This window comes from Pseudomyrmex gracilis, unplaced genomic scaffold (genome assembly GCF_002006095.1).
Source record: "Pseudomyrmex gracilis isolate BER0280 unplaced genomic scaffold, ASM200609v1 scaffold_0, whole genome shotgun sequence".
Lineage (NCBI taxonomy): Eukaryota > Metazoa > Arthropoda > Insecta > Hymenoptera > Formicidae > Pseudomyrmex > Pseudomyrmex gracilis.
Genome location: NW_018020584.1, coordinates 1,799,152 through 1,813,288, shown reverse-complemented (window position 1 = coordinate 1,813,288; position 14,137 = coordinate 1,799,152). Strand labels below are relative to the sequence as shown.

Sequence of the window (14,137 nt, the reverse complement as noted above, 5' to 3'; positions counted from 1 at the left end):
TAATTTGTGAAGTTAACATAAATTTGACACGTGAAAAGATTAAAAAAATAATAACATATCAGTATTATGTTAATTTTACATTGAAGTAATAATCAAAACGTCGTAACACAAGAAAAGTTCTACATTTTGACGCACAATTTTTTACTGTGTAAATATTCTTTGTACTTACGCGTTTCAACAACAAAACAAAAAGAGAACATAAACACGAGAATAAAATAACGAGAGATTTTAAAAGCTTTTCTGGTAAAAAAAACATCTGGTAAAAAAACTTACGTGAATGACAACTACGCAATCGGCATCGATTCTTTGTGATCCTTTCCTTTTCTGTGCAATTTGACATCTCAAAGTCAAATTTTATTATTACTTCTGTGAAATTATAGTGAAACGATTATTTATTTATATATTTTGTCCAGTAAAATATTTTCACAGTCTGTCTTGTTTTAGGTACGAAATACGAGGGTAACGGCGTTTCTGTGGATGAGGAGAAATTGTTGAAGGATTTGAAGAGCATGACTAATGAAGAGAAGCGTAATTTGAAAATGGACACCGTTAAAGCGATTGAAGAGCTAAGTGACAACAATCGTCACTTACTGTTATCTCCATCAAATATGGTTAACGAATACACGATAGGATATAGCAATGAGGAGAATAACGCGACCAACTCGTGGATAATGTCACCCGAATCTACAGCTTCTACTACAGCTTCTACGTCTTCTACGAGTAAAAAGCAGAATGCTGATGTCGGCGCGCCGCTTGAAATCGCGAAAGATATCGATTATACTTCTACGTTCGACTCTACCGCTAACAAGCGCGAAACTGATGAGACAAATTGGGATGAATTACGCACGATCGAGACAACTGGATCGGAGACGTTCGACTTATTATCGTACCTTTGGGACGTAAGTATCGCTGAAAAAACATCTAATTGTTAACACGACATCTTTAGAGATGAATATATCTTTGTACTGTATTTCTTTGAGTTTTTATCATTTAACAGAATTATAATTTTTATTATTATAGGAAGGATATTATTTACAGGGAGACGTACGTTCATCAGAGGGTAGTGTATCCACCGAATCGTCAGTTAAATTCAAATCTCTCTCATCGGCATCGTCGTCGGTATTTTCACACACTCCCACGAAAGTAAAGACAGAAGAGGTTAATAATGAACCAACACCACCGAAGCGTCGTAGAATGGAAACTCGAGCGACGACGGCGACGGTGACTTCGTCTTCTGTGGAAGCGACTCCCGCAACGTCGTCACGAAGATCGGAGAGAAAGAGAACGACGTCCTCGAGCGGCAAGGAAAAGGAGATCTCGGTTTTAAGGATAAAGACGAGAGATAAGAACGGAAGGAAGAAATATTACGAGAGCGAGTCCGAGGATGATGTCGCTCTCGCGCAGTACAGGGAGTGTCGAGAGAAGAACAACGAGGCCTCGCGAAGATCACGGATGAACAAAAAGGCCAAGGAATCGGAGATGGCCATGAGAGCAGTCGAACTGGAGAGAGACAACAAGATACTTAAAATGAAGGTTGAGGAGCTGGAGAAGCTGGTGACGTCGATGCGTAGCGCGTTACTACAATCTGCTTTGAAAAAAGAGTTTTAAGTATACGCGCTTTGTTTACTTGACATATCCGCACGAGCTGTCGCGCATAATTTATCAGTAGTTACGATTCATTTGTTTTATCATATGCATGCCTCATTATTGCGTCACGTTTTTATATTATATTATGTGAAAATTATATGTGAATCTTAACAAGTTGAATTTAATGCGTTTTAATTGTCTTATAATGTGAAGGGATTGAAGGTCGTCGAACGACCTTTTTATTAGTTTTATTTTAGAGTAATAAATTATTACTCTTAATCCTCTGATGTTTTGTTATAGGGAGACATTTAAATAACACAACATGTCCTCCCGTCATATGTTTATATTTACGTCTTTATGCGATATTTAATTTGTTGTTCACTTCGCAGATGTGAATTATAATATATGAATTAATTTGTAAAACGCGCGTTTCGAGGCGCGGTTCGGTTTTTGTTTGCCGACACGCGCGGACAAGGTGTTGAACAAGAATGTATTTTGATGATGAGACAAGAGAGAAACACCAAAATTAGATTGTATTTTACGTGAAACACACACAAATTGCATGTATACATAGAGTTACTTTGTATATTCAAACAAGAAAAACAAGGGTATTACACGAGCAAGAGCACGAAATTTCAAATGCTAATATTCTTAAGATTGTCGAGAATAAAGATGGATCTTTAATTCGAACAAAATCGTACGACCATATATTTTGTTCAGCCTTGTATTGTACCTGATACGGACAAAGGAAAAACAAAAAAAAAAAAAACCAAACAAACAATATTGTATATGCATATAATATAGAATTCTATCGCAGTGCGTGAGAAGAAGTGCGTAAATAAGGTGGCGATACACAGATTTTTTGTACTACCGCGTGGTGTGTGAAACTTTGCAGTCGAGATATCGCGATGTATGAGAAAAAAGAATCCCAAATAAAAAGTTTTATTTTGAAAAATCAAACAAACATGCGTTTTATTATTTAATTTGCGCGCGAGGAAAACGGCGGGCAATTAAAAATAGCAACAACAACTGTGTGACTCGACGAGTTTTATCGACGTTACAAACATGTGCACACACAAAGTAGTCTGATGCAAGTTTTATGTCAATTTGTGCATAGAGACGCGGTGAGAGATATTTCCGTAGATTCTCCGGTTATTATTAGAACGTAAATGATTACCGAGATCAACAACAACGCACGCGTACGTATCACACGCGTACCAATACACGCAAGTTGCTCACTATGTTGCGGTATAATTGCAAAATCGATAGCGGCGTTGATGTAGGTGAGTCGTCGACGAGCGGCGACAAACGAATCGGTCTAAATATATATTGCTCCATTGTGCGCGCAACAATGTACGCGGCGAATTTTATTCAGCGCGCGAGATCGGGACGAGGGCTGCCTACGACGCCTAGAAACGCATCTGGAAGTGTCGTCAATGCGTTTTTCTAACGAGATACGACGATGGAGGAGGTAAGACCTCTTTCCGCTAATTGAATATCCGGTGTGTCGCGCTAGACATGTACGAGGGGAAGAGGCGATCTCGCGCGCGGCGCCGAAGACAAGACGCTCGTTGTTCTTCAAGCTTGTCTCGAGCGCGAATTGTACGTATAGCGGATGAACGTCGCAATTAACGGCGGATAAATTCGCACCTGGCTCTCCTGCGCCGACGTAAGGCCTTTGTTCCCGTTGCGCTGTTTGCCGCGCTAGATATTGATAATGACTAGATCACTTTGATGATATCTCCATTGGTCTGTAATATATAAGTAGATTCATAGATACATGTCGCACGAAGACGAATCTTGAGAGAGATTTTCATTTGCAACAACGTTTACTACGTTCGGTGCCAAATGCGCAAGGAAAGATCTAGGAGGTTTCAACAAAGCTGCACAAGGTATATCTAACGTATGTCTACATAGTTCTACGTTATATATTGTGCGTCTCGTATATTCGAGATTTGACCTGTTTCAAACCTCAAGGTAAAACTTGCTTTTATCAAAACGTACAAACATATTTGATAAAATCTTTTGTGATAGCTACGAAAACAGGTTATCGCAATCTCAGTTAAATGAAGAGAATAGAATCTTTTCGTTCTTTTTTTTAGGAGGAAGGAACGAAGAGGAAATTTTCTTTTCTTATCTGACTGTGATACGCAGATTCTCTCTCTTCGTCACTTTTAAGACACGAGGAAAGAATGCTCATTAAAAAAAAAAAAAAAAATTTTCTTTGTTTCTTAAGGGACGAAATCTAGCGAACGAAGAGCAGATCTACCGTTTGAATAATATTATGTTTACTTTCAACATTTCTAAGAAATGTTGAAAGAATATTTTCTTTAATCACACGTAGATTCGACTGGCTCAATATCAAATGCGTTACTTGAGCGAGCTCGGCGAGTCTGTGTGTGTGTGTGTGTGTGTGCGTGTGCATCGATTACCCGCATTGCTTTCTGCACCCGCATACCGTTAGATCTATTAGCCCTGCTATGCTATTATTACCCAGAATTGCCGTCATGCTACCGTATTCGACTCCGCTTTACAAATCGGAGTAGAAATGAGTCATTCTACTACATTTAAAAGAGACCTCAGAAAAAAATTTGAAGAACACAATGCGCACAATACAACGATTCATAAATTAAAGAAAAATATAATTATTCGGTCAAAAGAGAAAAACGTTAATATAAAGAGTCCTTAAAAGTTTTGATCTTTTTCACGTATTATCTTATTCTTTCCTTGTTGATAAGCCAGTTTGACGATTTGGTTTTCCCATTTTTCGTCGAAGACAGCGTCACCCGGATCCGAGATAGTTTTAAAAGCGGCTACTTTTAAAAATGCGCTCGTCGACGCGCGCAGCCACTGATAAGACTGCGCGCGCAATCGCCGCCGCTCGCCGGCGACTGATAGCTCAGTACGCTGGTAACAGGTGGTTCATCGTGATTGGTCGAGAGAAGCGGCGATTGAAGTGCTCGCGGCGCCAGCACGTGCGGTCGCCGGTCCGCTCCGCATTCACGCGAAGAACGTCATTGCGTGCGTATCCGCCTGGCGACGAAATCTCGCTGCGCTACCATACGCTTATTCTTCGGCTCGGAATTGAATCGTCACCCAATACGTGTTTCGCGCCACCTATTCAAAAAATCGATACCTCGCGTGTTCGTGCGTGCGAAATATCAATCGGCCCACGAGATTGGCGGTGGCTCCGCAAACTCGTAGGTGCGCGGGTGTTGGCTATCTATCGATCTCCTGGTTTGTCCCGCTTTCTTAAACCGTTCATTGGCGTCTACATTGCCGCTGCCGCCGGTGCATCGTAACGTACGGTTCTGTTTGCTCGTGGTCGGTATAGTGTTTGTGCCTTACTGTATAACATACGTGAATTGGTGAACGTTCATGTTGATATTTCTTGATCAGTGAGTATAGCAACTTATGATTGCTGTGTATATGTGTGTGTATATATATATATATATGTATATATGTATACATGTGTATATACTTTTTCTATTTCTTATTATATTATTAAATTGTTCTGGTACCATTCTGTGCCGCGCTGGTACCGCTACTTGACGCGTCGTGCTTTGACGATAGTGCACGTGCACACGAGCCGGCGCTCCGTTCCATCTGGTGCGCTCCGATTGCACCGATCGGATTTATGATCGCGCGCAGAGGTCATCTCGCGCGCCGCTAGGCGTGCAACTTATTCGAGGATGGTAGCGCGATGAGCTCCCGAGAGATTTTCAGCGCAATCCGTGCGAGTGATGTATCGCGCGTGGAATGCGAGATACTTCTCGACGGAATTCTCGAGACAGTTACGAAAGGTCTTGGGGAATTGATTTAAAGTCTCGCAGACTGTTGCGCTGTTGTTGCGTAAGCGATAAAATACCGATACCGATTATTTCGTCGTTTAATTGTTGCAAACCGCGAAATGCTGAGTCAAAACTTTCGATTTTACGCTTTTGTTAATTACGAAAGGTGCGCAAATGTTCACAGAGACCTTTCTTTTCGCGATAAAGTCTGGCAATGAACGAGAACTGGTATTTATAAGTTTGACGCATCGTTTTTGCAGTTGACGATAAGCGTGTTTCACGTCGCAAATTGTTGTTGATAAAAATGCGCTCATCGTCGGCGCTCGCTGATCGTATCTTCATTTTCTCTTGAAATACCAGTTTCGATCGATGGTATCGAGACTGCGATTACGCGGAGTCGTTCGCGCGTCGAAAGGTCGATCGACTCTCCGACTCTTCGAAGTGTGACATTTGCGTTATGAGAGTTTTATCGGGAAAAAAAATTAAAACGGAGAGGAAAAGAATTGAAAAAACGTACACAAAGAGCAGAGATAAAACGCGCGCTCGCGAGAACGCTGAGAATTGCAGAAAATGGAATACGGAAAATATTACGCGCGACTACGCGTCGATATCGCTTATCGGAGCTGATCTTCCGGCAGCGATCTATTCGTAAAAATAATAGAATTAATACGTTCGGAAACGAATAATTGTCGTCAAAAGCGAATTGTCGATAGCGGATTACAACAAATGCGATACGCGAGGTGACGCAGATATTAAGTAACGGATTGTTACGTTATCGTACGGATATGAATGATTCGTGCGCGATGCTTGTGTAACGTGCACAAGCGTATTTTGTTTATTATCTAGAATTAAAACAGATAATGAAGATTTCTCGTCCCGCTTTTACTACCGAACAAAATTCTAAGGTAACTCTTTAAATGTGTACGCGGAAAGTTTGCAGCTTGTGTGTGATACGCTTTGTATGCGACTAGATAAGTACGTATATATCGTGGTGTTGTATATAATTAGAATTTCAACACATAACTGTTTCATCTCCGAAACAGCGTGCGCAGTATTATTGACGCTCAAACCTTAATAACCGAGTGGGTTAAAAGGTTTGTTGAAATTCTCTCTCTTTCTCTCTCTCTCTCTCTCTGCGAGAGTATGCTTATTGAAATTAATTACATTATAATTTGCAGTTGCGATTAAACGCGTCGATAAGTTCGATTCTCGCAATATATCCGCGACGTAGTATTAAAAAAAAATAAACATCTCTGCAAAATTGCTTATGTATGAAACGTTTTTCGAGGAAACATTATTCTGCGCGTAGAAAATGCTACACGGAGATGAAAAAAAAATCAGAATTTAGAGAAATGACACAACATATGGTCGACGATTGTGTACGTTGAATTAATTCTGAATTTTTTGTCTCTTTTGATGCGATGAGCAAGAGACAAAATTTTGAACGTGCAAAAAACATCGGTTGGTTACATACAGAAAACAGTTCAATTAAACTTCACTCACGGCACTTCAAAATAATGCTTCCTTTGGTTTATTCTTATCTCTCTAAAGATAGTGGCATATCGCTGAATATAAAAAAATAAAACTTCCAAGAACGTATGTGTAATCTACACACATATGAAGCACAATCAGTTAATATCGTGCTCGTTTCAAAGCGATCAAAGTCAAATTTTTTCTTAATGTTAAAAATGATTAAAATTTGATATTATATATAACATATTATTATATATAACACACGCGTGATTTTTTTTCATAATAACTTCGTTTATAATCGCGAGCGCGCGCGTTGCATCACCGCGTAGTAGTAGTCGCGAAGCAGCTCTCTTTTCCCTTCTTCTTTGCCGCGTGTGATACACACAGCCCGTTAAAGACAGGTCCATTGAACTCGTTAGAACCTGTAATGCAGCCGCATGCATCATCCCGTAATATAGGACAAAAGGCATTAAACGCGGCCGCGGCGAGAATAATGGTCAGGCGCGCGATATGCATATGTACACGGCGCGCGCGCACAGGTCGCAGATATTATGCACGCGTTGTTGTAATCCGCAAGTCTTTCATCGATATCCAGCGGATCATCAACGCGTATTCAGCATCCGGTTGGATCTATTAATATAAACTTACATAAACTTTACGCGTTCTATCGTATCGAGAGAGTTTTGTGTGTGTACTTGCGCGCGTATTCGATTCTCTATATGGCATCCGCAGACGCGTCTCTCTCTTTCTCTCTCTCTCTCTTTTTTTATTTATGTACTCGGAAAACACGATAGTCCTTTTATCTACCGCTTCTCTTGATCTAATTTAAACTAAAGTACGGATATATATTGCAAGGGAATTTGTTTTCTCTTATTTCTTGTACAAATACAGGAAAGAGGATCTATTTTAATCTTGAGTTTCTCCAAGAGAGAGAATGACGCGCGCACGTAGATCTCTCGGGATCACGTTTAACGCGGTTAACGTTACACGTGCTGCAGTACGTTTGCGACATCTCTAATTACGACAGTTTGATTAATTGTGAAAGTAATTACGTATAGTAACACGTTTCGCTATTTTTGCATGAATCGCGTTACTGATTCGGGGAAATTTCTTGATTTCAGATAATAACTACAAGTCCCGCGAGATTGTCAAAGGACGCTGAATTGCGGCTACATCATGCTGGCGTTTTAATTTCTTTCGTTCTTCATGGGCGAGCACCATGTTCTTCTGACCGACGACACTACCAGGAGATCTAAGGAAAACGAGATATTATGGAGTTTTACGATGTGGGAACGGGAGATCTCAAGGAATTGTGGGAGTCCTACCTCGCCGAACCGGTGAGCAAACTTAATTAATTTTACGTCTATTTTACGTTAATTAATTCTATGTATATTCGCGAGAAAGTCGTTTGTGAACGGGAGAGAGTGAGCTCGAACACTGTTTTGAGACATAAGAACGTTTTACATTCTCTCGAGAGAACCCGCCCGTTTGCAATCCTCCGCATTATTCCGATCTCCGAACATGTCGGTGTCAGATCCAGATGTACAGACAACAATCGTAAAATCTTTGTGATGTCACTTGACGCGTAGAAACGTGTTCTCGTTTTATCAGTACTTGTACGATACAATGTCTAAGCAGAGGATTAAGGCGAAAGATATTAATTGATGCAACAAATATTTATTATTGCAAAATATGTTTATTATGTTGTTTCGAAGAAGCTTGTCGTTTTTTTCTTGCTTTTATGAAACACAAAAAACGTGCGCTTCTACGTGTGTGTGTGTGTGTGTGTGTTTGTAGCACACGTATAACGCTTATCAAATTTATTAACTAAATGTCATTGAAAACTACATTTCCATTTCCTACACGTCTCTCAGAGTGATAACAACTCTGATATCTTAAGCTGGGTATACACCTAGCGAACGAACGCCAAACGAACAGCGAGCGCAAACGTTTGTTATTATCATTCGTCAGATTTATACGCCAAAACAAATGNCTCATGAGGGAACCAAACCAAATGCGAATCAAATGTNCTGTTCGCATTTGTTTTGGCGTATAAATCTGACGAATGATAATAACAAACGTTTGCGCTTGCTGTTCGTTTGGCGTTCGTTCGCTAGGTGTATACCCAGCTTTATAGTGTGTATGTGTGAGTGTAAAACGCCACTTATAGTTTCTAACTAAGTGCAAATGTCGCGTTCTATTTTCGCGTGTACAATGTAAAAACAACTAAAATTTCTTTATTTTTTCACTTTTAAATGTAACATCTTTCCCAACGAGTGCAGCTTGCGTGAGGTTCGAACAATAATAGCCGCATGTTTGCTTGTACACAGCTTACCATTTATCATCAGCTAGAGCGAGCAGGTTGTGTTAATTAATTAAGCTTAGGGTAATGAAGGAAACCAACAAATTATTTACACGATAACGTCCACGTGTTGTGGACGAATGTCACAAAGTTTTGTAACATTAATAATTCTTTTATCAGACAATCGCGCTTCCATTATCTTCGCCTCGATCTATATTTCATGTTCCTGCGAGCGCGACGGAAGAAACCACATTTTTCATCGCTCGCGACAAACGACAATGGTTTCGCATATGCGCCTTTCATTGCGACGCGGCGTGCGTTTTCTTATCTCCGACGCAAACTGGGACGCACGGAGCGCAATTTCTGCGAACTCTTTCGCAAGTGCGAGAATTCTGTTTTTTTTTTTAAGGTAGATGCACACGCACACACAATCGAATTGTGCGCGCAAAATCAATCTTTCATTCAATTAACAAGATTACGTGTTTTCCGAGCCATTACCGCTTCGAGACGTCCCTCTCTCACAATCAATAAATAACAATTCGCGCGACGCGTTTCGCGCGAGTCGCATGCGGCCATGGCGTTTTACGCTTTGCACGCCGGACGTGTACTTATTATTAGTTATTGTTTTTCTTATCGCCCGCCCGTCGCTTCGCACATTCGCCGAGTAATTCGTAGTAGGCCCCCCCCCCCCCCCCGAGGCGATAGAGCCAACCGGCTATATTTTTATCATTTCCTTGAAGGTCGCCGATACACACGTCCGCTCGATCCCCGTCGGGAATAAATTAAATCGTCGATTGTGGTAAATATAATCGTCTCTCTCTCTCTCTCTCTCTCTCTCTCTCTCTCTCTCTCTCTCTCTTCTCCTGTCCTCTCTCTCTCTCTCTTTCTCAAAGAAGAAGAAGAAAAAAAACTCGAGTTAATTCTCACGACGGCGCTCGATTATTATGTCCTTTTTATGAAGAGCTTGCGCAACAGCACAAGATGGTGGCAAATTATTGTTTTCCAGAACGCGTTTGAACATATTACACTGTGTGTACCGTCACAGTTCGGTTGTTCTTCACAAACGCGGCGAAAAAAAAGATGCGGCGAAAAAGTTTGTTTGTCGCTCATGTTAGTGATATCGTCGGTTGAAAAAAAAAAGTTGCATTACATTTGGACGATGTTAGTGCTGGTACGCGCGCACACCTGTTCAAATAGCGTGTCGTTTTTCGGTAAAAAGGTACTTATACGAACATGCGTACGTCTCTATTTCTCTCTTCGAGGCACCGCTCACAATCCGTGTTTGAAGCCGTTGACATGCGAACCACGAATTTCATATAGAAACTTAAGCGTGGAGTACGGAATATAATTTTTTTTCTGTATATTCAGCCGTGTCCTTGAATTTAATATATTTCACGTTCTTTTCAAAATTGGTTCTCAACAAAAAATCTCGAAATTTGTGTGTTGTTTGTCTTTTCTTATTTATTATTTTAAATTCTTATTTTAAAAATTCTTATTTTAAATTCTTATTTTAAATTCTTATTTTAAATTCCTATTTTAAATAAAAACTTAATAAAATTGCGTGTTTTCGACGAACAGTCACATACGAATTATTGCGACGGCATGTAAATAAATTGAAACGACGTTCGTCGAACATCTGTGATGGGTGTCTCTCTCGAAATATAATCCGCATTTTCCCATGCGTGTATTAGTATGTTAAGCAAATATTCGAGCTTTTGATTACTAATCAATTATCGATTATTTATTTGCAACTTAATCTTATCGCATATCAGGAACTTTTCGTGACCTACATCAGTCATTTTTATCATTCGTTAATTATTTATTCCATTGTGTAATATCCAAATGTCGCTTCATTATACATTTCTTATTATCTACGTCAATCCGCGAAATACAGCTGATGTAATCCGAATGTTGTTTGAAAATAAATGACATAACACTGGAGTTGATGATTGGTACATGCAGTGTACATACACATGTGATTATTATCGTAATACTCAAAAGTTCTTAATTGCAGATAATACGCGCGCTGTGAATATATTTACGCGTACACAAATTGTCATTTCTGTTGCTCATTCGCGACCGCACAAAAGTACAAAATTACGGATGCAAACTTTAGACGTAATTACGTATTCATGCGGAAGTGTTCGAAGTTACTCTTCGCTCGAATTGAAGCAAGAAGTTTGAAGTTAGGTTATTTTCGTGTAACGAGTTATTAGTATGCATTAATAGTCGGTAGTCGGTTGTGCGCGACTTTAAAAGCGCGCATAATAGAAATTGAAAGGCGAGTCGGCGCATGCATGTCAATGCTGTCTCATCATATTTGGGGGTCAGTCGCCTTTCGACAGAAATTACGACAGAGACTCGGCGCGCAAATACGTCCGACAAATAGAGAAGTCGTTTAACCTGATGTAGGCCTCCCCTTTCGTGAAAGAAACTCAACGGAAATCTCCTCGAGCTCAATACAAGATACGTGCCAGGGATGCATTAGACAAGCACGGTTTTATTTTGACGTTGAAAGACACTGTGTCGAAATTGTTAACGTTAAGAATACAGTTTACGGGGCGAAACGTCCCAATTAGAGTCGTCTAATGGTCGTCGGCAAAAATATCGATTTCTCGTTTGGTCGGCTTCAATCTCATTAAAAAAAACGACGGCTCCGCGCGATTTGCCAGCACAATGAGTTTTCGCGAGATTGATCGCCGTTGCGCGCAAGCGGTAAAACAAGGCGAGAAAATGTGAGCACACAGTTTGCGCATTCACGTGAACGCGCCGAACAATCGATACAAATTCTAAAACTGTCGGCGAAAGGTGAAAACAGAAAAATTAATTGATACATATATTGTAAAAATTGGAGAAGAGAACGAATAAACATTCGTTCGAGCAACAAGCATTTTTGTCGTTTTATTTGATTATGAAGGAACGCAATTGAACTTCGATATTTGTCTTGTTATTAATACGCGCGCACTTCGTTTGCGCATATACTTGGCGCGAGGCACTACCGTGCCTCTTGATTATTTCTCATAAAAGTTACGAGTTATTTTTGCAATGTGTGTACTAGTTTCTCTTGAAACACACACATGCACACACAACACGCACTTACCATATTTTTTAACTGTTTACACGCTTACTACTCGAAAGTTTATTATTTTATTTTAATAGTTATAATTTTTTTATTAATTTTTTCATTATTTTTGATTTAATATTTAATAATTTTTTTATATTCACCGTATATATACACGGTAATGTTGTGATCGGTTATTAATCGCGAGATATTATTCAACAAGATTTAACTTACCTATCTCTCTTCTCTCCTATATTGTTGAAAAAGTAGGACAAGCGCGAGGCAACGTCATACAATTTGTGGCGCCCATAATTGTGTCTAGGCTCGTACGTGTCGTGTTTTTATCGTGGACGGTATAAAGCAATTTTCCTCACTCGTTCATTATGCTTGCGCAGGTGCTATTGGTGCAAGTGTTGATACCAGTCCTCGTGTTACAGCTTCGAGTTTTAGCATCGAATTAAATACACGCTTCAGTCGTGTGGGAGAACGCGCAATTTTATTTAAAAAAAAAAAACTAGATGTTCAGATTACGTTTATGAATAAATAAATGCAAATTAGTAATGAGATAAAATAATCATTAATTATATCTCATAAAAGTATCTGTAGCATTTTAACTGAGAAGATGAGAAAGTGTGTTTGAAAAAAAAAAAAACAATCGCGGCGCGCTCTGATAACAATTGACACAGCTTTAGATAAATAAGAGTAAAATCCTTACTTTCGTATGTTCCGTATGACATTAGCATCTTACTTAATATAATATCATTTTCTCGACATGACATTAATGTAAAGATTGAATATCAAAAGAGCTCTCCCGACGGGAGAGCTTTTGTTTTTCAATATACCGCCCGGAACGAGGGGCGCGATGAGCGCGTTATAAGAAAATGTCGCTGAAGTAATTTTTTTTAGCGTACCTATCGATTGTGTTTTCGACACACGCTTCGAAGGAAAAAAAAAACTGTTGGCGACACATTTATTATCTCATATTGCATATTTTATATGGAAATGACAGGAATACATCTGCGTATATTATTTTACCTCAATTACTACACCGTAGTATCGATTAGTCCTTAATTAGTTGTTGTTTTATCGTATTGTTGTTTCTTTACTTCGAATTATATATGACATTTAGCTAGCAATATGATAAATATTAAAAAAAAATTTTAATATTAAAGACTATTAATGTTTACTTGTTTCAAGCAAACAAATGATTCTGATTGCGAAATAAAATAGTGAAGTTCTATTTAATGTGCAAAACAAAGTAACAAATTGTTACGATTGTTGCCATAAAACTTTCGTAACATGGTTTTTCGATATTTTGTCGATTACAAATAAAAAACTCTAAAGCTTGAGATATATGTTTGTATGTAACCATAGCGTGACAGAACGTCCACATAATAAGCACCGTAGTAATACTCCTATGAGAAATGTCATGGTTGGCTGACTTCTAGTTCAAAACCGGAAGCAGGAATATGTCGGATTCACAAGCGGAAACATATAGGCGAGAAAAGTGGAATGTAGAAGACAATGGCGAGATAGAGCACAATATTGTGATATATATCTTATACATAACAAATATTACGTAAAATGAATAAGCAGAACATATACGTGTGAATTCAAGTCCCGCGATATATATTTGACATTCACAAAAAAAAATATCTAATAAAAAGTATAAATACACGGGAGAGTGATTGATAGAATAAATGTTCGAAACGACACATAGATAGTGGTATTACGTTGCCGTTGACAAGTTTCCTTCGACAGAACAAATGTCAAACGTTGACTCATTACACAGTAAAAAATCGTGCGTCAAAATGTAGAACTTTTCTTGTGTTACGACGTTTTGATTATTACTTCAATGTAAAATTAACATAATACTGATATGTTATTATTTTTTTAATCTTTTCACGTGTTAAATTTATGTTA

At 39.1% G+C, this 14,137-nt stretch overlaps 2 protein-coding genes across 4 annotated transcripts in view; both read left to right on the top strand.

Moving 5' to 3' along the window:
- The first annotated feature begins 409 nt into the window (after nt 1-409).
- On the top strand, nt 410-2,383 carry LOC109856731 (vitellogenin-2-like). 2 transcript variants are annotated; one of them, XM_020432456.1, is made up of 2 exons: nt 410-899; nt 1,039-2,383. In XM_020432456.1, exons 1-2 carry the CDS (start codon nt 510-512, stop codon nt 1,606-1,608), a joined length of 960 nt encoding a protein of 319 aa, XP_020288045.1. In that variant the 5' UTR covers nt 410-509; the 3' UTR covers nt 1,609-2,383. The 2 variants fall into 2 exon arrangements, with proteins under 2 accessions (XP_020288045.1, XP_020287959.1); XM_020432370.1 differs by having other exon boundaries at nt 1,021-2,383.
- A 2,192-nt stretch (nt 2,384-4,575) lies between these two features.
- Nucleotides 4,576-14,137, top strand: part of LOC109852556 (cyclic AMP response element-binding protein A) — a 31,288-nt gene continuing 21,726 nt past the window's right edge. For both annotated transcript variants that reach the window (XM_020423935.1, XM_020423849.1), the window contains exons 1-2: nt 4,576-4,985; nt 7,973-8,188. In XM_020423935.1, coding sequence (XP_020279524.1) covers nt 8,123-8,188 — 66 coding nt within the window. In that variant the 5' untranslated portion in view covers nt 4,576-4,985; nt 7,973-8,122. The remainder of the gene's footprint in view (nt 4,986-7,972; nt 8,189-14,137) is intronic.